The following is a 23,643-nucleotide window of genomic DNA, read 5'->3' as shown; positions in this document are numbered from 1 at the left end:
CGACAACTCAAAAGTAACAATATATAGCGGAAGCATCTCGAGAGTAGAATAATGCTATGTATGAAGACACAACATATTCTGAACATTTGATAGACATTCTTCACTTTTATGCTCAACACCCACCGCGCTCGTCACCGCTCAACCTGCACATAGGGAAAACACATGCAGGGCTGAGTACTTGATGCACTCAGTGAACAAATGCCAAAACAATTTTTATAACAGTTGTGTATATCATGCCACCATTGAGTGACCTCGGGGTTTTAACTTGAAAAGGCCCGAGACACTAAAAATATTTCAAACACAACTTTCAACTCATCCTCAAATCCTTTTTCCTCATCATTTCAAACCAACCATTTCTCCTTGATTATTTAAGAAACTGTCATATCTGTTCTTTAGGGTGCCGTGTAAGGGGCCACTTTCCACGAGCACGAAAACCGGCCAACCCATTCGATGACTCACGGTCCTCATCGTGTACACTAGTCCGAGTAGGGACGCACCCTTGCTAAGACCCGAATTCGATTAAACTCATAGTAGGGACTCACTCCCCACTAAATAATCATCAACATCAACATCAACATCAATCTCATCAACATCAACCTCGTCAACATGAACAACATACTGTGAAACGAGATTTGTGGCCGCAAACTCGATCACTAGACCGGCCGACCCAAAAGACGGCTCACGATCCCCATTGGTGTACACTAGCCTGAGTAGGGACTCACTCCCTAGTCAGACCCGAATTCGATTTCAATAGGTCTAGTAGGGACAACTCCCTTGCTAAACAAACAGATAGGCATTTCTCAAAACAAACACATGGCATGATATTCCCTTTGCAAACTTTATTTTCCTCAAAAACGTATTTGAAACATAAAATCATTTTTCTCTGTCAAGGTCGAGCATCATCTCACATCACATCAACAAGTCAAGCAAATCACAAAGCACTCGCTAAATCGACACGTATATCACATAACATCACTTTCACTTTAAGCACATAAATCACATCATCATCGAATAAAATTAATAATACTTGCAATCTCAATTAAAAGAAATTTTGTCACATAAAATGATGCTCGAATCAAAATATTAAAACTAAAGCTCTTAAAAGTATTTAGTTCGAAAGCCCACCTCGTTCGTTTAATTTTTCTGATTCCTTACTTCGACTTCAAATTGATTCGCGGAGAATTCCCTTCCTTAAGTCCATGCTTCCCGTCTTTCAATTATTGCTGAGGCTGCCCAAGCTTGACCCAACAAAATGAATACTCCAGCCCACTTAATTCTTTAACAACTTGGCCCAAATGAAGTATTTGATACAATAGCCCAAGTAAAAAAAAATATATCTTCCTGAGGCCCAATCTTTTTTAAAAAAAAACCATAGGCCCAAATCCTTATTTTCTTCCCCCATTGTACACGCCCATCTTCTTCTCTCCCAATCTCTCTCTATTTCTCTCTCTCCCGTCTCCATCTATCTCTCGACACCACGTCTCGAATTTCTCCCAACCAGTCGCTCCTCCAACTCCGCCAGCCACCGCTGTCGATTCGTACTCGGCGTCCAGCCACCGCCGCCGTTGCGGTCTGCACAGGGTCGTCGCTGCTTCTCGCCGCCATCACCGTCTGCACAGAGCCGTCGGCTGCTGTTCGCCGCTGCTCCGTCTATCTGTCGTCGTCCAGCCGATCTCTCCCTCCATCTCCGGTGCACTCTCTCTCGTCGACAAATTGAACAGTTTCTCCCAAATTTTCCGTCGCTCCGATTTGCCGCCGTCTGTCATCACTGTTGGAGCGGAGGTGACCCAGCCGTCGCGGTTCACGCTGCTGTTGCCGCTGGTTGCCGTAGATGCGGTGTCTCAGCCGCCAGACTCTCCGACCTCGGGTACGTGCCGACGGGAAGTCATCCAGGCACGCCAGCTCTGTTCCTCCGTCATCACTCGACTGCTCGCACAGGCCGACTTGTTCGGCAACCACCGTTTCTCATCGCTTCAGCCTCGAAACAACTCCGAACAACTCTCGAAATTCTTTGTTGCAAAGAGTTGCCGGAAAATAATTTGGGGAACTCTCGGCTCTCTTCCTATAACTATTTCTTCTCAACTTTGTGGAAGGAAGAAAATACGGCAGAATGGATGTTGAATTCGCAGTGTGCCTCTTTTGTTTGTTTTGGAGGAATGAGAAAACTGCATTGTGTGGTTGAAGTAAATATACGGACATATTTTGGTTGGAGATTTTGCTGGGATGTGGGCATGCATCTTTAAACGTGGGAAAAAAAAAGGGGTGGGATATGGCTGGGTAGTTAGTTTCAATCAATATTAATTATGATTGATAACGTTTATTCATATATTTTTATTTATTTCATTTGTAGATTACGGAGAAGGAAAATCTCTGCATAATCTTTAATTAGAATTTAAATTAATACAGCTTGGTGACTAAGTCAACAGAAAAAAATATTTAATTAGATTAATTTAACTTTTCTTTTCTCTTTTTTTTTCCGGGTGTTACAATCTACCCATCTTAACAAAAATTTCGTCCCGAAATTTGCTTACGTCCTTCGAATATAGAATTTCTCCATCATCTCGTCTTCCAAGCAGCTTCGCCATGTCGTTTAATTAACATTGTAGTTGAAAGTCTCATCGCTGCCACTTTTAATAAATTACGCGAGATTCGACTATATTAAATTAAATCGCGCACTTTGCATCATCCCTCCTTGTCTTGCACCCTCTTTTGGGTTGGAACTTCATTTCGTCTTCGCTATCTTCCACTTCTTGAAATCTTCCTCGTATTCTTTTTGCTCTTGTCGTTCAGGGAAAACGTAGGAAATTGTAAAATAGTTCACACATCAAGCTGCTCTAACGTTTCGCGTCATTCCAAGAATAGAAAAAGTTTTATGGTTCACCGGCCTCCATTCGCACTCTCGATCTCCTTGCCTCGTCGTGCCTTGACAAATTAGGGGTTCACCCCAAACTTTCAGATTCTCGTTCGTTTTTGTCACTCGGGAAAGTGATCGATTATTTCAACTTAAAACTACAGTTCGCGCATACACAATCTAGTCTACAACATAAGCACTCTGTGTTCGCAACATACTTCATCATCATTCATACTTAAAGATAACCAAGTATAACACACAATGTTTTAGCATCCCAAGGCAAAAACACTCCATCATTCCTCTCCACAACTCGCTCTTTTCACAAACATCATAAAATAGGGAAAGATTTTACTTCGTTGTTCGTATAAACATTTTTCTCCTCTTTCATTCTCAAATATTTTCTCATCTTCCTTTCTCCAAAACTTTCGCATAAAAATTCTCATAAAAATAAATTACCTCTTTCACGGTTGAGCGTGGCGAAGGGGGATGTTGAGCCTTCAATACACAATTATTATTTTATCTTCTTTTATTTTATTTATTATTTTAGTCTAGCGAAACAAGTCTAGACTAATACGGAAAAAGACTCTCGGGTCCAGAGCGGAAAGAAAAATTGCTCTGATACCACTCTGTCACGCCCGCATTTCCTAAGGATAGAAAACACGGTTTATCGCGACTAGGGGAGGATTAAAGAAGCGGGGAAGAAAGGGGAAAATAACAGAACTCGACCATAGCCCGAAATAAATGGGAATAGCTCGAATACAATCAGAGTATCTCAACAATCGACAACTCAAAAGTAACAATATATAGCGGAAGCATCTCGAGAGTAGAATAATGTTATGTATGAAGACACAACATATTCTGAACATTTGATAGACATTCTTCACTTTTATGCTCAACACCCACCGCGCTCGTCACCGCTCAACCTGCACATAGGGAAAACACATGCAGGGCTGAGTACTTGATGCACTCAGTGAACAAATGCCAAAACAATTTTTATAACAGTTGTGTATATCATGCCACCATTGAGTGACCTCGGGGTTTTAACTTGAAAAGGCCCGAGACACTAAAAATATTTCAAACACAAACTTTCAACTCATCCTCAAATCCTTTTTCCTCATCATTTCAAACCAACCATTTCTCCTTGATTATTTAAGAAACTGCCATATCTGTTCTTTAGGGTGCCGTGTAAGGGGCCACTTTCCACGAGCACGAAAACCGGCCAACCCATTCGATGACTCACGGTCCTCATCGTGTACACTAGTCCGAGTAGGGACGCACCCTTGCTAAGACCCGAATTCGATTAAACTCATAGTAGGGACTCACTCCCCACTAAATAATCATCAACATCAACATCAACATCAATCTCATCAACATCAACCTCGTCAACATGAACAACATACTGTGAAACGAGATTTGTGGCCGCAAACTCGATCACTAGACCGGCCGACCCAAAAGACGGCTCACGATCCCCATTGGTGTACACTAGCCTGAGTAGGGACTCACTCCCTAGTCAGACCCGAATTCGATTTCAATAGGTCTAGTAGGGACAACTCCCTTGCTAAACAAACAGATAGGCATTTCTCAAAACAAACACATGGCATGATATTCCCTTTGCAAACTTTATTTTCCTCAAAAACGTATTTGAAACATAAAATCATTTTTCTCTGTCAAGGTCGAGCATCATCTCACATCACATCAACAAGTCAAGCAAATCACAAAGCACTCGCTAAATCGACACGTATATCACATAACATCACTTTCACTTTAAGCACATAAATCACATCATCATCGAATAAAATTAATAATACTTGCAATCTCAATTAAAAGAAATTTTGTCACATAAAATGATGCTCGAATCAAAATATTAAAACTAAAGCTCTTAAAAGTATTTAGTTCGAAAGCCCACCTCGTTCGTTTAATTTTTCTGATTCCTTACTTCGACTTCAAATTGATTCGCGGAGAATTCCCTTCCTTAAGTCCATGCTTCCCGTCTTTCAATTATTGCTGAGGCTGCCCAAGCTTGACCCAACAAAATGAATACTCCAGCCCACTTAATTCTTTAACAACTTGGCCCAAATGAAGTATTTGATACAATAGCCCAACTAAAAAAAATATATCTTCCTGAGGCCCAATCCTTTTTAAAAAAAACCATAGGCCCAAATCCTTATTTTCTTCCCCCATTGTACACGCCCATCTTTTTCTCTCCCAATCTCTCTCTATTTCTCTCTCTCCCGTCTCCATCTATCTCTCGACACCACGTCTCGAATTTCTCCCAACCAGTCGCTCCTCCAACTCCGCCAGCCACCGCTGTCGATTCGTACTCGGCGTCCAGCCACCGCCGCCGTTGCGGTCTGCACAGGGTCGTCGCTGCTTCTCGCCGCCATCACCGTCTGCACAGAGCCGTCGGCTGCTGTTCGCCGCTGCTCCGTCTATCTGTCGTCGTCCAGCCGATCTCTCCCTCCATCTCCGGTGCACTCTCTCTCGTCGACAAATTGAACAGTTTCTCCCAAATTTTCCGTCGCTCCGATTTGCCGCCGTCTGTCATCACTGTTGGAGCGGAGGTGACCCAGCCGTCACGGTTCACGCTGCTGTTGCCGCTGGTTGCCGTAGATGCGGTGTCTCAGCCGCCAGACTCTCCGACCTCGGGTACGTGCCGACGGGAAGTCATCCAGGCACGCCAGCTCTGTTCCTCCGTCATCACTCGACTGCTCGCACAGGCCGACTTGTTCGGCAACCACCGTTTCTCATCGCTTCAGCCTCGAAACAACTCCGAACAACTCTCGAAATTCTTTGTTGCAAAGAGTTGCCGGAAAATAATTTGGGGAACTCTCGGCTCTCTTCCTATAACTATTTCTTCTCAACTTTGTGGAAGGAAGAAAATACGGCAGAATGGATGTTGAATTCGCAGTGTGCCTCTTTTGTTTGTTTTGGAGGAATGAGAAAACTGCATTGTGTGGTTGAAGTAAATATACGGACATATTTTGGTTGGAGATTTTGCTGGGATGTGGGCATGCATCTTTAAACGTGGGAAAAAAAAGGGGTGGGATATGGCTGGGTAGTTAGTTTCAATCAATATTAATTATGATTGATAACGTTTATTTATATATTTTTATTTATTTCATTTGTAGATTACGGAGAAGGAAAATCTCTGCATAATCTTTAATTAGAATTTAAATTAATACAGCTTGGTGACTAAGTCAACAGAAAAAAATATTTAATTAGATTAATTTAACTTTTCTTTTCTCTTTTTTTCCGGGTGTTACAGCAGATGATGCCCGGGATGGCATCCGGGGGTGGTACGCCGGGATGGCAGGGGATGCCGGGGGGGTCCGGCGATGCAGGGCGGGCAGGGGGTACCGGGGATGCAACCCGGGATGCCGATGATGCCGGGGTGGGCACCCGGGATGCAGATGACGCAGGGGACGCCGGGGGGGACAACGTCTATCGCCCCAGTTTTGATTTTGGTACTGCTTCTTCGCACACATCGACCCCAGCGGAGACGCAGTTCACTGGGTTTGAGACCTTCTCCTTAGAGGAGTTGGGACTAGATCTCGGGGATGAGGACACTCCCGTTCAAACGGGGGGAGTAGGGCGGGGTCGGGGCACGCCCAAGAAGAAGAAGGGGAAGAGGGTGGTCGGCGAGTCGTCGCAGCGGGCTGGTGACGACAGCCAGCCACGGAGGAAGTGAACGGACGCGGAGAACATCGCGCTGTCCAAGGCGTGGGTGAGTGTTTGCGATGACCCCCTCGCCTCGAACAATCAGAGGATCCTCAACTTGTGGGCTAAAATAGCAGCAGCCTACAAGGCATTTTGCCCGGAGGGGAGGCCACGCAGAGGGAAGGAGTGCCGGAAGGGGTTGGGACCGAATCCGGTCTGGGGTCTCCCGATTTTCGGGCTTGTACACCAACGCCCTCCGAATGAAGTCCAGTGGCCAAACTGACGAGGACTGCATGAGGGTGGCGGAGAAAGAGTTCCCCTTGCCCGGGCTTTACAAGGACTTCACCTACTGGAACTGCTATGAGGTGCTAATGGACTCCGAGAAGTTTCGGGCAGGTGTCGATGCTTGCTGGCCGAAGAAGCAGCGCCTGAACTATTCCGGTTATTACGCCGGCGGCAGCGACGGCGGTTCCCACGACCTCCCCGAAGATGCTCAGGAGACCACGTCCCCCCTCGCGTTTACTCGCCGCACTCACCCGGTTGGTCAAAGGCGGGCGCTACGGGCTCGCTAGAGGTCCAGTCGGCATCCCCCCTGTTGGCAGCTCGACAGTCGACCTCGTCTTCTTGGCGCGTCAACAAGCGCTGGCTCAGATGATCAAGGTCATAGCTGATTGGAAGAATGCAACTGACCCCGAGGAGAAGAGTTTTTTTTCACGCAGTGCTCGTGAGTATGCACGCCGATTTGAATACCGTCGCGGCACAGGTGGGGGCTCAGACGCGGGCTCAGATGCCGCAGATTTGGGGGCCCCGGATAGCGGCGGCGACGACGACGACGGAGAGGAGTGAGGCGGATGCGGGGGGTCTCGTGCGTGGAATAGTAGTTTTTTTTAAATTAATGTAATTTTTTTTGTTAATGTACTTTTTTTAATTAATGTACTTTTTAAAATTGTAATATTATTATTGAATTTTCTCGTATCTGTGTCGTAAATTTAATTCCGTATTTTGTGTGATTGTTAATTATTTGTATTTATAATTTTGTTTATTGTTGGTAGGCTATGGTTGGACTATTGTTTGTTCAGTTGCTTGTCCTGATGATGTGGCAGGAGGAATTTTATTGCTAATGACATGACAAGAGGAGTTTGTGGCTGGGCTATTGCTGGTCCAATTTTCAATGCGGATGCTGTAATAACACATCTTCCCACCGCCACCAATTGCCTTCCATAGTCTGATATTTTCCATTCTCCAATGTAATAAAAGTCACGCCTTTTCTTTCTCTGATATTTCAAAATCAATTACTCTCTGTATAACGTTCCCCTCTTTCTTGTTCGAATCATCATTTCCTTGCTCTCTCTTCCTGGAACTACACATTTCTCTCGCTCTCTTTCCGGCAACCACAATCTCTATCTGCTTTTTTATATCTAGGGTGATGAATCGGCGAATTTTCGATGATGATAAATGCTCGTAAAAATAAATTACGACACAGAGAATTTTACGTGGTTCGATTTACTGAGGTAAATCTACGTCCACGGGGAGAAATGAGGGCAGGTTTGTATTGCTTGATCTGCGAATTACAGCTTACAACACAGACTTGCTATATGATTATTTCTCTAGAGAGATTCTAACCTCTTCTATCAGATCTAAGTTCTATTTATATAATGAACTCAGATCATGGCTTGCATCACCACCCTAAGTCGTGGATGTCGTGTAGGTTATGGCCTAAGATCGTGGGTGAAGCGTAGGTCATGGCCTACGATCGTGGCCTGAACTGACATCACGTGGTAGTGGGTGTGTTGGACATCCTGTATGGGTCCACTAACTCCTTGTTCGGTCGAATACCGAGACCGAACTGCTTTGGTTGCCGATCTGAGAGTAGAGCTTGATGCCGACCTGAGAGCAGAGCTTGATTGGTTGGCTTTTACCGAGCTGTAGGCTGAGGCCGAACTCTTTGGTAATGCCGAACTCCTCCGAACTCTTTGGTAATGCCGAACTCATACTCCTCCTTGGGCTTTGGGCTGATGGGCCGTCACTGCTGTTGGGCTTGTTTAGTTCGTACCCCATCACTACCCCCCCCGAAAGACGAAGTGAATCACTTCGGCGAAGCGAGTCACTTCGGCATTCTGGATAAAGGTACGGGGGAGGCTGACGTCAGGGGACGTGCCTTGCATGTGACTGCATTAAATGCGACAGTAAAATCCGGCCGTTGAATCCTGAAAAGGTGGGATTCGAAACGGTGCGACGATTTTGAAATCTTCGCCGAATCTGATAAATATGCTCTTTCTTCCTCATTTGAACACCTTTGCTGTTGCGTCTTCTATACTCTCTCTTTCTCGAGAAATTTTCTTCCGCTTTCAAGAGCTTCTTCAGACTTTCTTCACTTTCAAAAAGTAAGAAAAATGTCTTCTTCTTCTTCTTCGGTGTCGGGTAGCGGTAGGAAAGGGGATAAGGGGTCTTCTAGCCGGAAAGAATCCGGGGAGAAGACCGTAGAGTATTTTCACAGTATCTTGAGTAAGGATACTGTGATATCCCTTCACGAGAAATATTTTTTACCTGGGGGGAAGGCGGTGGTTCCCGACGATGATCATAGGGCTAACGACCCGCCGGAGGGTTATGCCACCGTTTACGAAGCCTGCTTAGAATGCGGGCTTCGTTTTCCTCTTCCCCCACCTTTTGTAGAGCTTCTTGATTTTTTTCAACTCCCTTTAGGTCAGGTGACTCCGAACTCTTGGAGGCACTTATCGGCTTTTGCTGCCGAACTGCGTAGGCTAGATAAGGATCTGTCTCTGAGGGCAATCCTTAATTTTTTCCAGTTTAAAAGGAAGGGATCTTGGTTTTACTTGATCCCCTTACAGCCTTTTAGGGCCTTCTGCAAAACCAAGTGGCCGAAATGGCAAAACCGTTTCTTTTTTTATAATAGGACTTCGGCTCCGGGCTTTCCTTGGAGAAGGCCGAAGTCCGTGATTCCCCATCCTCGGTTAGAACCGTTGGCCGAGCTCGAGGGCGAGCTCAATAAGATTCCTATGATTAGGAAACAGTATTCGGAAACTGAGCTCGTCAAGGGCGACCTCGTGTTCAATATCTCGTCTTCGGACGAAGAGGCCGAGGGTGAGGATTTCTCTTTATCTTTATGCTCTACTGCTTTAACGAAGAAAACTAACCTTGTTTTCTTGCTTTTTGGCAGTGTTCATGCTGAATAAGGCTATCCGAAAGTCCTCCGAGCTTGAGGAGCCGGAGAAAGAGAAGGCTACCAGCTCGGCGCCTGATGCCGAGAAGAATCCGAAGAGGCAAAAGACCTCTTCGGGTCCAAAGAAGCCGGAGTCGACTTCGGCAAGTAGGAAGGGGAGGACCCAGAAGCCCCCGAGAGCGCCAGAGAAAGACGTGGTCTTGGCGCCTCCTTCGGAGCATATCTGTGAGCCATTTTTATGGCCCACGGACTTCGCCGAGGTGAATTGTCTTCTTGATTCTTTGGCCTGGCTTCTGTCCTGTATTTTTGGTGCCCTCTGTTGACTTTTTTCCTTATCCATTTTCAGAGGAACGATATGCTCTCCAAGCTCGTCGCCGTCGAACTCTCCAAAGCGTCCAATGACTATGCCGAGATGCAGAGGAAGTTGGCGGCTGCTTGTCATCGGGCCGAACAGGCTGAGGCTAAATTTGAGAAGGCCAGAGCTGCTAGGATTTCGGCCCAGGATGAAGCTCAGTTTGCCAAAAACCAGCTCGTCATCCAGCGAGAGCAGGCGAAGCGGAGCGATGCTGATGCCGTGGTTGCCCAAGGGGAGGCTCTCCGTGTTTACACGGAGAAACTCTTTTTGAGCAGCCAGTTCTCGGCCTTTGTCGGTAGCCTGGTAAGGCTAATTGCCGATAAGGGCGAGCAGGGGGCCGATGTCGTGCTGCCTCTGTACAGCCGAGAGATAGCAGCTCGGCTTCAGAATCTGCCGCTCCTTGAGGAGCTCGCTTCATCCTCGGTCCTGCTTTCTGCAGACCGAGTCCGGAGTTGTCGAGCTGATCGGGACGAGAACCTGGAGGCTATCTTTGCCTCCGTGGGACCCGTTTCACCCGCTTCGACTTACAACGGAGAGGGTGAGGCCGAGCCGCTGGAGCGGGAGGCCGAAGTCGAGCGAGCCGGGCATCCGGAGAAGGAAGCCGATCAGGAGACGCAGCAGATCGGCTACGGTGGCGCCGAGCAGGCTGAGGAGAGCAAGGAGGCAGAGGCTGAAGCTGAAGCAGATGAGAAGGAAGCTGAACCTCACCGAGAAGGTGGAGACGAAGCTAGCGAAGTATGATTTCGTCTCCCTTCTCTTAGTTTAGTTTCTTCCTTTATGTAAAATGGCCTTGAAGCCCTCCTTGTATAAAAAAATTTTTTCTTATGAATGAAAAAATTCTTCTTTCTGCTCTTGTGTCTTCGTATAGCCTTTCGTACTCTCTTACTCCTGTTGTGGTTTACTACCTGCTCGGTAAGCTGAAATGCCGAACTGACGTAGCTGCTTTGTATTCTTAACTCTCCAGGAGCTGGAGGTACTTCACTGGAAGCGGCTGTACTCCTCGGCTTTAGACGAAGCTGAGAAAAGAGCTATAGCCGATCAGACGAAGAATGACGAGCTTCTGGCTCGTTTGGTGAAGCTGGATGCCGATAATAAGGACTTAGAGTCCGATAAGAATGATCTGGAGGCCGAGCTGAATACGACCATTGCTGAGAGGACTGCGTACGAGGATTACATCCGTGTGCGCGGGGGGAATGACCATATCAGATGTTCAGAGTCGAGTTGACGAACTGTGGGAGGAATATAATGTACTCCGGAGGAACAATGCGCTGGAGAGCTCGGCTTGCCAACAAGTCGTGACATCATTGCGGCGCTGGGCTTCTCGGTACAACATTGTTCTTTCTCGGCGCCCCTCCATAGAAAGATTCCTTCGGCATATCGTGCCAACAGATGCTCGCACTCCAGATCAAACCTTTGATTCACTTGCTCAAAACCGTACTCCAAGTCAGCAACGAACTCTGGAACAGCCGGAAACGTCAAGACGAGAACAGGCTGAAGTTCGTAGAGGAGCTGTGATTATGAGTGAGCAAGACCAACAACTGCTTCGTGAAGAGACTCTTCGCCGCCGAGGTGCTAGGGCTTCCCGGGCTCAGAGAAGAGGTGGCAGGTCGATTAGAGCATCTCGTCGACCTGCTTATTCTGCAGCTGCCTGGAACGCCCGAACTCAGCTTCACGAGGATTTTGTGAATAGATGGCTCAACTTTAGCAACCCTGGACAGTAGAACAGTCCTTTGTAATAGCGTAACGCCATCTTGTAGGGTAGCGGAGTTGTGTGCCGAACAAGATTTGAAAATGAAATTTTGTTTTTGTTTTCGCTTCTAACACTGTGTATTTACAGCTTAGCGAAAAAATTTCATCGTACTTGTCCTCGGTCTTATGAAGTAAACTTCTTTGACCGGACTTGTCTTTGGTCTGATGAAATAAACATCTTTGACCGGACTCGTCTTTGGTCTGATGAAATAAACATCTTTGACCGGACTCGTCTTTGGTCTGATGAAATAAACATCTTTGACCGGACTCGTCTTTGGTCTGATGAAATAAACATCTTTGACCGGACTCGTCTTTGGTCTGATGAAATAAACATCTTTGACCGGACTCGTCTTTGGTCTGATGAAATAAACATCTTTGACCGGACTCGTCTTTGGTCTGATGAAATAAACATCTTTGACCGGACTCGTCTTTGGTCTGATGAAATAAACATCTTTGACCGGACTCGTCTTTGGTCTGATGAAATAAACATCTTTGACCGGACTCGTCTTTGGTCTGATGAAATAAACATCTTTGACCGGACTCGTCTTTGGTCTGATGAAATAAACATCTTTGACCGGACTCGTCTTTGGTCTGATGAAATAAACATCTTTGACCGGACTCGTCTTTGTGTTCTAATTTGGCGATTTTCGTCGCCGGGATCGAACTTTCCCTTGTCCTAATTCGGCGAGTTTTATCGCGTGGATCGGACTTTCCCAGTTAACCGAAGTGGTCTTATGCAGTAAACCTCTTTGACTAGACATGGTCGTCCTCGGTCTTATGAGGTAAACTGCTTTGACCGAACTTGGTCGTCCTAATTCGGCGAGTTTTATCGCGTGGATTGGACTTTCCCTTGTCCTAATTCAGGCAAGTTTTATCGCGAGAATCGGACTTTTGTTGCAGTTCGTTTCAGACGAAGTGCTTGATTCTTAAGCAGAATTGTGGTCTTGTATCCTCTTTAGAAGCTTTGACACAATCGTGGGCTTGTTGCAGCTCGTTTCAGACGAACTGCTTGTTTAAGCTGAATTGTGGTCTTGTATCCTCTTTAGAAGCTTTGACACACAATCGTGGGCTTGTTGCAGCTCGTTTCAGACGAACTGCTTGTTTAAGCTGAATTGTGGTCTTGTATCCTCTTTAGAAGCTTTGACGCACAATCGTTGGCTTGTATGTTCTAAAAAGGGGATCAGCCTTTGAAGAACGAGATACCTCAGTTTTATTTGTAAGAGACGACACTCACATAGACAGACACAACGCACGTAGAGACAAGAACAAGTAAAAAACAAAGAAAACACATAAGACTGACTGACCGGACTGTCTCTTACAAATGGAACTTCTTGAGGTTGGAAACGTACCATGTTCGGGGGTACTTGTGCTCCTGACGCGTGAGTCAATTTTTAAGACCCTTTGCCGAGGACTTCTGACACCCGATATGGACCTTCCTATGTGGGCTCGAGTTCGCCCAGCTTTTCTGCTCGGCTTACTTCGTTGTTTCTCAAGACGAGATCTCCCACTTGAAATTGCAGCTTCTTCACCCTTTGGTTGTAATACCGGGCTACTTGCTCCTTGTACTTGGCTGCTTTTAGGCAGGCCAATTCTCTTCTTTCTTCGGCAAGATCTAGTTCGGCTCTCAGTCCATCACCATTCATTTCTGAGGAGAAATTGAGTTCGGGGACTGGATATGCCGATCTCAACCGAATCACGGCTTCAGTGCCGTACTCCATCGAGTTCGGCTCCGGTGTGACTTCGGCCATTTCGCCGGCCTCTGATTCCGGCTGCTGTGATTGCTATGCTTGATGGTGCCGAACTGATTGCTCGGCACTTTTAAGCGCAATCTGCGAACACACTTGCTCTTTTTCGATCACCTCGGATGACCGCTATCTCTCCTTTAGTGGAGAAGGTGTTCGGCGAGGATGCCTCTGATCGCTATGACCGGGCTTCTTTTTGTCTTCTCTGGATGAGCTGTCTAAAGACCGTTTTCGACGGTCTGCCTCATCGGCACGAGAAAACTTGTCCACAATGTCCCACATCTCTTGAGCTGTTTGCGGACCGCACTCCACGAGCTTTCTGTAGAGAGCTCCGGGCAGGATTCCATTTTGGAATGCCGAAAAGACAAGTAGATCATTGAGATTATCTACTTGTAGGCATTCCTTGTGGAATCTCGTCATAAAATCGCTGATCTTTTCGTCGCGACCTTGACGTATAGAAAGCAGCTGAGCCGAAGTGATCCGGGCTTCCGCTTTCTGAAAGAACCTCCTGTGGAAAGCATCCATTAGATCTCGGTAGGATCTAATGCTGCCTTGGGGGAGGCTATCGAACCACCTTCTTGCGTTCCCGATAAGCAGCTCGGGAAACAGCTTGCACATGTGGACCTCGTTGAGACCCTGGTTCGCCATGTTATATTGATAGCGTCCCAAGAAATCATGAGGATCCACGAGTCCGTCATAGGTCATCGACGGAGTTCGGTAGTTCTGTGGTAGAGAAGTTCGGGTAATATCGTCCGAGAACGGAGTCCTCAATGCTCCGTACATGGCGAACCCGACATTTCTTCGGTATGGAGGAGATGGAGTTCTCCTGTGATTCCGGTACCGAGGATTCTTTCTTCTGGAAGACATGATACTACTGCGGTAGTGACTGTCTCGTATGGAGGGAGAGAGAGAATCCGCCGTTTTCGCCTCCGGCTGCTTTTGGCTTCTCTGCAGGAAGGTTAAGAATTCCTCCTGCTTTTCAGCCAAAAACAGCTTGACAGCCCCGTTCAAATCGGGCTGCTGGGAAGACTCGGTGTGACGGCTTTTGGAGCGGCTTGTTCCTCCGCCATGAGAACTGGTGGTGGATTTATCCCTAGGCTGTTTTCCAGACCTATGGGATGGATTGGCTTCCTCCTGGTTCTCACGGGCAGGAATACGGGTACTCTGCGATCTGGTATGCATTTTTTGGGTTGAAAAAATGGTCAAAAATTCGCTTTATCACAAATTTGGTTCTCTGTTTCCCACAGACGGCGCCAGTGATGAATCGGCGAATTTTCGATGATGATAAATGCTCGTAAAAATAAATTACGACACAGAGAATTTTACGTGGTTCGATTTACTGAGGTAAATCTACGTCCACGGGGAGAAATGAGGGCAGGTTTGTATTGCTTGATCTGCGAAATTACAGCTTACAACACAGACTTGCTATATGATTATTTCTCTAGAGAGATTCTAACCTCTTCTATCAGATCTAAGTTCTATTTATATAATGAACTCAGATCATGGCTTGCATCACCACCCTAAGTCGTGGATGTCGTGTAGGTTATGGCCTAAGATCGTGGGTGAAGCGTAGGTCATGGCCTACGATCGTGGCCTGAACTGACATCACGTGGTAGTGGGTGTGTTGGACATCCTGTATGGGTCCACTAACTCCTTGTTCGGTCGAATACCGAGACCGAACTGCTTTGGTTGCCGATCTGAGAGTAGAGCTTGATGCCGACCTGAGAGCAGAGCTTGATTGGTTGGCTTTTACCGAGCTGTAGGCTGAGGCCGAACTCTTTGGTAATGCCGAACTCCTCCGAACTCTTTGGTAATGCCGAACTCATACTCCTCCTTGGGCTTTGGGCTGATGGGCCGTCACTGCTGTTGGGCTTGTTTAGTTCGTACCCCATCATAGGGTTTGCTGGGCCGATTCATCATGTCCAGTGGACGTCAGAGACATGGGGGTGTGAGAGGGAAGGAGACCAGAAAATCCAGATTTTTTCCACAAATCGGTTCAACCGGCCGGCAGTTTCCAGCCCAACCGGCCGGTTTGTCCAAGTCCAAGCGGTCCAAATACTCAATAATTTCAATTTTGTATGTTAAAAATATTAACACAAAGATATAAATTTATTAGTATTCTTGTGTTATAAACTTATATCTTTGTATTGATATTTAAATTTACATGTTGTATTGATATAATTACGTTGCCATCAATTTTTTTTTTCTTATAAGACTTTTTGGACTCAACGTTATCTACTCTATAAATTTTTTTCTCATCAGACTTTTGGACTCAACCGTATGTAATAGTCGCACACGCAACGTTGTCTTTATACATGAATGGACTACATTTTAAGACTTCCTCTACTCCAACTCGAATACTCTTTGTATTAAGAAAAAAAAAATGCTCGAAACCAATATAGAGCGGTGAGCAAGATTGTTCTATAAAAAGCCAAAACTAACAATAACCAACAAACAACGCACAGAAGCTAAGTGATCCACAACAAAACTACAAGACAACCTCATCTTAACATAAAAATCAACAAACCAACTAGCAAGACACTAAAACAAGGAAGGAAACCCAACTGATAAGGAAGACAAATCACTTATGGAAATTTGACTACAAATATTAATCATTCGGCTCGGTAGTATATGGCATTTGGTAGTATATGAATCATTCACTATCTTTTTTAGTTAAATTCTCCATTGAACGTTCTAACAAAATTTGATTCTATTTTATGTAATTTTTTTTAAATCTTCAACAAATTGATTTAACATCAAGTTGATTTTTTGCATCATGATGTTTTTCACATTTATCTATTAATATTATTTAATTACATTTTCACACATCAATTATTATAATTATTATTACTATTATTATATCTATGTATCTACATTATTAAATCAAATTATTATCAAATATATAATATACATATAACAATATGAATGAATATAAATCTCTCGCACAAATCTTAAGTGGAAGACATAGAAGTCTATTTTGAGTCTTACCTAACTCCACAGTCCCATCTATGCGTGAATACTTGACTTTTTACACCTCTAATTAGTCATGACCAATTATTCTTCGTTATGATCTCGTAGAACACAAAGTGACAAAGCACAAATCTTCTAGTAACAAAAATATAATATCATTTAGGATTTTTTTTTCAAAAAATACCACGGATCCCTCAATGTATGGGTATAATATCATTTGTGATCAATTTTCACTATTTTTGGTCTTCCATGCCCTTCTGGCCCTCATTTTTTTCCAAAATGCCACCACCCATGGCATTTCAGTCCTGTTCATGTATTCATCATTTATTTTAGTATATAAAATTTGGTAAAATTGATGAATTAACATAATTACCGATTCTAATTATCATACTTCATCCGTCCCAACTAAGTTGAGTCGTATTCATATTTGGGAAGTCCCAACTAAATTGAGACATTTCATTTTTTAACAAAAATAAAAATATGCAATCACTTTTACTTTATTCCATTATCTACTTTACTCTCTCTTCATATTTCTTCTTTTATTCCTTTCTCTTATTTTTCAACACAATTTCTTAATTTCCGTGCCCCAAAGTTTTGACTCAACTTAGTTGGGACTGAAGGAGTATCATCTAGCATTACATAATTTATTGTTTTATTTAAAAAATATTTACAAAAACAAATCTAACTAAAATATTAACATATTTATCAATCATATTAAATTTGAAATACTTATGAATTAAATGAAAATATAAAATAAACATATTATATAGTAAAAAAAATGAGAAAGACTAAAATACCATTGGAATAGCATTCAGGTTAAAAGTAAGGGAGAAAAAGGCATAAAAGACTCAAAATAGTGAAAAAAGATCTGAAATGATATTATACACATAAGTAAAGGCTTACAGTATATTTTTTTAAACATACCTCTAAAGTTCGACTTGTCAATCAATTCTGTAGTTCACTCTTAAAAATAAATTTAATCCCATAATTTGTTAATGTCAGACCGATCATTATAAAGTACAAGTGGTCTCAAGATGACATCAGACAACTATGTCCCATATATGTACGTATTACTGTATAATGCTTAACTTTTTAAATATCCGCTCACAATGAATTAAAGAAATTTTTATTCATAGAGATTAAAAAATTATTACGTATTAATTAAGTAAGAAATGAAAAGGTATGGAGATAAAGAAATAATAAACTAAGAGAGAGTAAAATAAGAGATAAGAATTGTGTTGATTTTTGCTAGAAAAGGAAATGACTCTACTATAATGAAACGTACCAAAATGAGAGGTCTTTCTTCTTTTGTGCTAAGAGAGTAATGGAATTCCAATTTAATGAAGGAGAATAGATTCATTCTAATTGAGGGAGTGACGCATAATGATTGTGCGTCGTTCTTAATGAAACGCATAACCATTATGCGTCGTTAATTAATGACGCATAAGGATTATGCGTCGCTTAACGACGCATAAGGGTTGTGCGTCTCTCATGAACGACGCACATTGGTTATGCGTCGTTAAGGCGGCTTTTATCTGCCTCCAGTCACACGCAGATCACAGAACGCACCTTCATACACTTTCAATTCCTCTATCTCGGCGATTTCCGGCGTTTTCTGGCGATTTCCGGCGATTTCTCCATAAGATCCGGTAATTTGTTCATCAATTTAGCTACATTCATCATTATTCATGTTTATTGTGCTTTCATTTGTTAGTTTTACCCAATTTATACAAATTAGGGCTTGTAGGAAAATGTCCATAATTGTCGTTGGTTTATATGTTTTTTATGCAGAAATCATGCAAGTATTTGTGAGTTTGTATTGGGGTGGTAGAGTAGTTCAACTACCACATATGGGTATTGGTTATGACCCACCTCGTGCGAGGAGCTCCATTATATTAAATTCATGTGTTTCCTATTATGAGTTGGTAGCAATGATTTGTGATGCGATGAGAATAGATATGAACCAACACACAATTGAATTATTATGGAGACAATGTATAGTCTATGGTTCCGGTATGAGTTATACATGTTCTGTGATTCGCAATGATGATAGTGTAATGTTTATGTTCAACAATGCTCAAAATTCAAGTGGGTGTATTGAATTATTTGTTGAGTATTCACCTGTGAGGAGTGAAGAAATCCCACCAGTTGTTGATTATGGTATTGGAGCATCTGCGAGGTTTGAACAAATGAGTTTTGAGTGTGGTATTGGATCATCTGCGAGGGTGGACCAAATGAATGAGCAGAGAGATGTTGTAGATGTTGTAGATGTTGCTGATGTTGGTGTTGGATTGAATGATGAGGTAGATGATGCAGATGATCTTGATGAGCCAAGGCCACTATCCGAGACAGAGCCAGACCCCGATCTCAGTGATGGTGATGGTGCTGATGATGTCGGTGCTAGTTCTGATGATGAGATAGTACCATGTAAACCTGTTATGCAAGGTGAACAACCACTTCCGGAATACAATCCTAATGGGTTTAGATTCTTTCGTGAATTACCAAGTCGTCCTTCTGGAGTATCGGATGATGTGGGAGGTAATGAACACAGCCTTTTGTATTGGAATGAGAATGAGCCGCATCGGATTGTGTTGGGAACAAAATTTGATTCCAAGCTACACGTGAAAACTGCTATAACTATGTGGAGTTTATGGAATGAAAAACAGTTTAAGGTTGTCGAGAGCAAATTAAGAAGGTGGCATGCTGTATGCAAATTTCCAGCAGGAACGACAGTCACAGGGGCAGGCATCATCAGCACCACCGACGCTGAAAAGGCGAGGGAATGTAAGTGGGAGGTTTCAGTTACACAAAGGTCGCATGACGATATGTGGGAAGTTAGGAAGTGGAAGAATCGACATACCTGTATAGGCCATCGTGCTAATAGAGATCATGCTAACTTTCAGCCCCAATGATAGCTCTGTTGATTCGACATCATGTGCGACAATGTGCCGATTTCAAGGTCTTCTCAATAATAGCTGATATTCAAGACAGATTTAGTGTGTTAATCAGTTATAAGAAGGCGTGGTATGCAAAGAGAAAGGCTATAGAGTTTGTATACGGTGGATGGGAGGAGTCGTTTAGGCAGTTGCCAAGCTACATGTTTGAACTCCAGTCACAGAATATGGGCACAATTGTTGAGTGGAAGCATAACGATCTGTTGAGTCAGAGGCGTACAATGGTGTTCAACTATGTTTTCTGGGCATTTGGGCCTGCAATACATGCGTTCCAGAAGGCCGCACCGGTGTTAACAGTGGACGGGACTCACCTTCGAGGAAGATTTAAAGGTAAGTTGCTTGTTGCTTGTGGTTTTGATGCTAACAAGACATGCTTGCCTATTGCATATGCTGTGGTGGATGAAGAAACCAATGACAGTTGGTCGTGGTTTTTGGATCATGTCAGAACTCATGTAGTGAAATACGAGAGGGAGGTGTGCATTATATCAGATAGGCATAAAGGACTCTTGAATGCAATGGAGTCTGAAATCATGACTAGGGCCCCGCAGATACACCACAAATTTTGTTTGCTTCATGTGAGGGCAAATGTGTTGAAGAAGCACAAGGGCCGGCCCCAATGTGAAGGCCATTATATGGAAGTTGGGGGTCAGTTCTCAGGAACGTAAATTTGCCAGAAGACGTCGAGCACTATATGATGTCAACAGTGGTGCGGTTCGAATGCTGAATAGGATTACAAAAGAATGTTGGTCACTGTGCTACGATGGTGGACTTAGGTGGGGGGTGGCCACCACAAACATGTCGGAGTGCTACAATAACGTCTTGAGGGGTGTGAGAGAGTTGCCGATTAGAGCGTTGGTTGATTTGACATTTTGGAGGACGGTAAAATGGTGGGCGGAGAAGAAGACAACAATAGAACACACCGAAGGTGAATTAACCCCATGGGCGAGGGACAGACTTGCTAAGAATGACTCAAAGGGGCGAAAACATTACATCACTGTCATTGACCGAGATCTAGGGAAGTACCATGTCCGAACTCGAGGAAGAATCGTACAAGGAGTGTCAAAGGGCAACAATGTTCAAATAGTCAGGTATTTGGAATCGAGTTGCAGTTGTGGTAAGTGGCAGATGTGGAGAATCCCTTGTTCGCATGCTTGTGCGGTTGCTAGAGACAGAGGTCATGTTATGATTGACCTCATAGATGAGAAGTACTACCTAGGTACATGGAGATCACAGTACTATAGTGAAGTTTCATTTGATGCACCAAGACATGAAGAGTATTGGGTTGCACCTTCATGGAAATTGTGCATCACCCCTCAGTAGTTGATTCCTAGAACGCGTGGCCGAGTTAGAAGGAGGATACTTAATCAAATGGATGTCCAGGAGGAGGATGAACCGAGAGCTCCCCGTTGTTGCAGAAATTGCGGGATAGAGGGGCATGACCGAAGAAATTGCTCAGCCGGTGCCGTTCAGTAAAGTCATGGTAGCCATTTGCATCTGAACTTGTGTATTTGAGATGTTATGTATGTATCAACATTTGTGAGATGTTGTCCACATTTATGATGTGTTTTATTATGTCTAGACTAAAAATTTTGTAACATTATGTGTTTCAAAAAGCCACACACAACCCGGAAAAAATGTTCAAAAATGTGAATTCAGTGCAGAAACGAAATTCACTTGGTGACGCATAAGCATTATGCGTCACCAATAAACGACGCATAACACTTATGCGTTACCAAGTAACGACGCATAAGAGTTATGCGTCACCAAGTAAAGACGCATAATAGTTATGCGTCACAAAAGCAATTTCGTTCAGCACTGTTTAGTCCAGAAACTTCGCCCGGTCGGGTGATTTACGTGCCTAAAACGCCCGATCGGGCGATTTTATGTTTCAAAATTTTATATTTGTTTCATAATACAGTTTATATTTGGTATTCGTTTATATTTGTAACCGAATTTTATATCAAAATCATAATACTGATTTATCAAAATCATAATACTTCGCTCGGTCATATGTTGATATTCATTTATATTTGTTTATCAAAATCATAATACTGTTCATTCAACCATAGCAAACATGGAGCTTGATCCTATTTTTCATCACATAAAAAATAATCAACCACAACCTGTTTCAATAGACACAAATACTGACATATGACCGAAATCTATCTAGATGGAGGCGTGAACTTTGTCGGAGCCTTCCCTTTGTTCTTCCTTGTTGAGAAGCCCCTGAATACATTCTGCATAGCCCGGCCAATCGTACTTGATGATCGTGAGGATCCCGCGGTCGGTGGTCGGAATATTACTTCGTCATGTTCCTCCCCGCCCTCTTCTTCCGGACCCTCTTCTTCCTGACCCTCTTCTTCCCCTCCCTCTTCTTCCGGACCCTCTTCTTCCTGACCCTCTTCTTCCCCCACACGATCCATAAATTGATAATTCTGAAAGTACGTGTCACGTCCTTGTTGAGATGCATCCCAATCAGACACACCTCCAAAGAATGAATCACATGACGCGCGTGCTCCCCATTGCGAGGGCTCAATGCTTGCACCACTCAACTGAGACCATCCTGGGGGATCGTACTCCGGACTCAAGGGCTCTGGTACCGCATACTCAGGTTGCGGTTGCTGCTGCTGCGCCAACCTATGCTGTCGTGTAATCCCGTGCCCACCCGTCCGGACACCCGGCAGTCCATGACGAAGAGAAGTTGGTGGGCGTGGCGGCACGACCACATTTTGCCGTTGAGAAGATGGATACTCCATCGCATCAGCATGGTTCATCGCACGAAGTGCCGAAGCAGCCATGTCTCGAATCTGCCTGAACCGAGGGTCTGTGTCATGCTCAGAGGTCAAATGCCATATCCCCTGAAGGGTCTCAACCTAGATAACAAAAATACAAATGACATCATACCACGTGGAGCAATACAAACTTTAAACTAAACTAAAGACGTTTTTATATACAAAAACATCACATACCGCCAATAAATTAGAAGAGGCTGCCTCGTTCATCCCGTCAGTTGACTGTGTCCCAGGTTGAACTAGGTACGACACGGTGATCCTATTGTACCACGCCATATAACCCGGATTAATGCGACCAACTAGTGTCGCCGTTGCGTGGTCAAAAGTTGCTTGGAACCTGTCGTGGCGCAAGTCTCATTCATCAATGAAGAACTTATGTACCTTAGCCCAATCAGCGCCCTTCCTCCCACGGCGATGACTTTTACTCAAATGGCCGGAGCTATGTAGCATCCTATCACAGTACTGAGGAACACGCTGGTAGCGGTTAAATTGTCGACAAACGCGTCCAGCCTCGTGTGCCTCGACAAATGACCAGCACACCAAATAAGTATCGCACAAGTAGGATGCAGTCGAATCAATGCAGTACTCAGGGAGGATACAGTCTGCATAGGGTGTCCACAGAAACTACAAACAAATAAAATAAAAAACACAATTAATTTCATACTATAGTAAGTAAATTCATTAATTAAGACAACACAAATAAATTTCACCTGGCCAGGACGGATCAGTGATAACTGATCACGATAATGAGCTACTGAATGTCGGGGCGCATTTCCAATTTCAGTAACTCCGTGCCACCTATACATAATATTAATGTCAAAAGTTATCAACAAAACACATAATTATGTGAGTTAATTTAAACAAAAACATTACTTGGCTCCGCACGGGGTATACGGCGTGTGCATAGGCGATATCAAGAAGGCTGGCCTCAATGTAGGCATTCTTTCCCAGGCCCACAGCTGCAAGAGAACCATAGGTCCACCGACATCTCTTCTCTGTCTGCCTACAGAAGCCTCGCACAAATAATGATACAGGTATGCTAACGCAGCACTACCCCAACTGATATTAGCCACATCTTCCGGATCGTCTAAGGCATTTAACCACATAAAGGGGACCTTGCACCCTGTGGTGTCCGGTAAAATAAGCCCCCTAACAGGATCAGAGCATGTATGCGTGCTCTTTGAATGTATGCATACACAGGCAGCCCATCACCCAACGGCATCGTCGCTTGGTGGATCAGAGACGTCATCAACAAACCACCGTGCTTCGTTTCGGTTTCTGAGTCAGGTATCCATCCCAACAAATCTCTACACTTGCTGGACCAATCTTCAAATCCAACAGGGTAGTCACGGCCAGTGAAAGCACGACCGTCTGCTCTCAAACCCCACAGGC

The 23,643-nt window shown here is 44.1% G+C and overlaps 2 protein-coding genes across 2 annotated transcripts; both read right to left on the bottom strand.

Annotated features, from left to right (window-relative positions):
- Positions 1–20,109: 20,109 nt before the first annotated feature.
- Positions 20,110–22,543, bottom strand: LOC121776558. The gene is made up of 3 exons (XM_042173739.1): positions 22,429–22,543; positions 22,095–22,332; positions 20,110–20,246 (listed from the first exon to the last, which is right to left on the bottom strand). The coding sequence occupies exons 1-3, from the start codon at positions 22,525–22,527 to the stop codon at positions 20,215–20,217; spliced, it is 369 nt and encodes a 122-aa protein (XP_042029673.1). The 5' UTR covers positions 22,528–22,543; the 3' UTR covers positions 20,110–20,214.
- Positions 22,544–22,605: 62 nt separating this feature from the next.
- LOC121776962 (serine/threonine-protein phosphatase 7 long form homolog) lies at positions 22,606–23,162 on the bottom strand. Its single transcript, XM_042174097.1, has 3 exons — positions 23,125–23,162; positions 22,962–23,049; positions 22,606–22,875 (listed from the first exon to the last, which is right to left on the bottom strand). Exons 1-3 carry the CDS (start codon positions 23,154–23,156, stop codon positions 22,606–22,608), a joined length of 390 nt encoding a protein of 129 aa, XP_042030031.1. The 5' UTR covers positions 23,157–23,162.
- Between the last annotated feature and the right edge of the window lie 481 nt (positions 23,163–23,643).

This window comes from Salvia splendens, chromosome 18, assembly GCF_004379255.2.
Source record: "Salvia splendens isolate huo1 chromosome 18, SspV2, whole genome shotgun sequence".
Lineage (NCBI taxonomy): Eukaryota > Viridiplantae > Streptophyta > Magnoliopsida > Lamiales > Lamiaceae > Salvia > Salvia splendens.
Note: the sequence above shows the minus strand (reverse complement) of the source record. Positions and strands in the feature narration are given on the sequence as shown.

Coding starts and splice junctions, on each gene's coding strand:
- LOC121776962 (XM_042174097.1), bottom strand. CDS start 23,156: ATGCACACGCCGTATACCCCGTGCGGAGCCAA. Junction 23,050..23,124: donor TATACCCCGTGCGGAGCCAA/GTAATGTTTTTG, acceptor TATTATGTATAG/GTGGCACGGAGTTACTGAAA. Junction 22,876..22,961: donor CACTGATCCGTCCTGGCCAG/GTGAAATTTATT, acceptor ATTTGTTTGTAG/TTTCTGTGGACACCCTATGC.
- LOC121776558 (XM_042173739.1), bottom strand. CDS start 22,527: ATGGCGTGGTACAATAGGATCACCGTGTCGTACCTAGTTCAACCTGGG. Junction 22,333..22,428: donor CCTCTTCTAATTTATTGGCG/GTATGTGATGTT, acceptor TTTGTTATCTAG/GTTGAGACCCTTCAGGGGAT. Junction 20,247..22,094: donor GATTACACGACAGCATAGGT/TGGCGCAGCAGC, acceptor ACATGTTTGTGG/TGGCCACCCCCCACCTAAGT.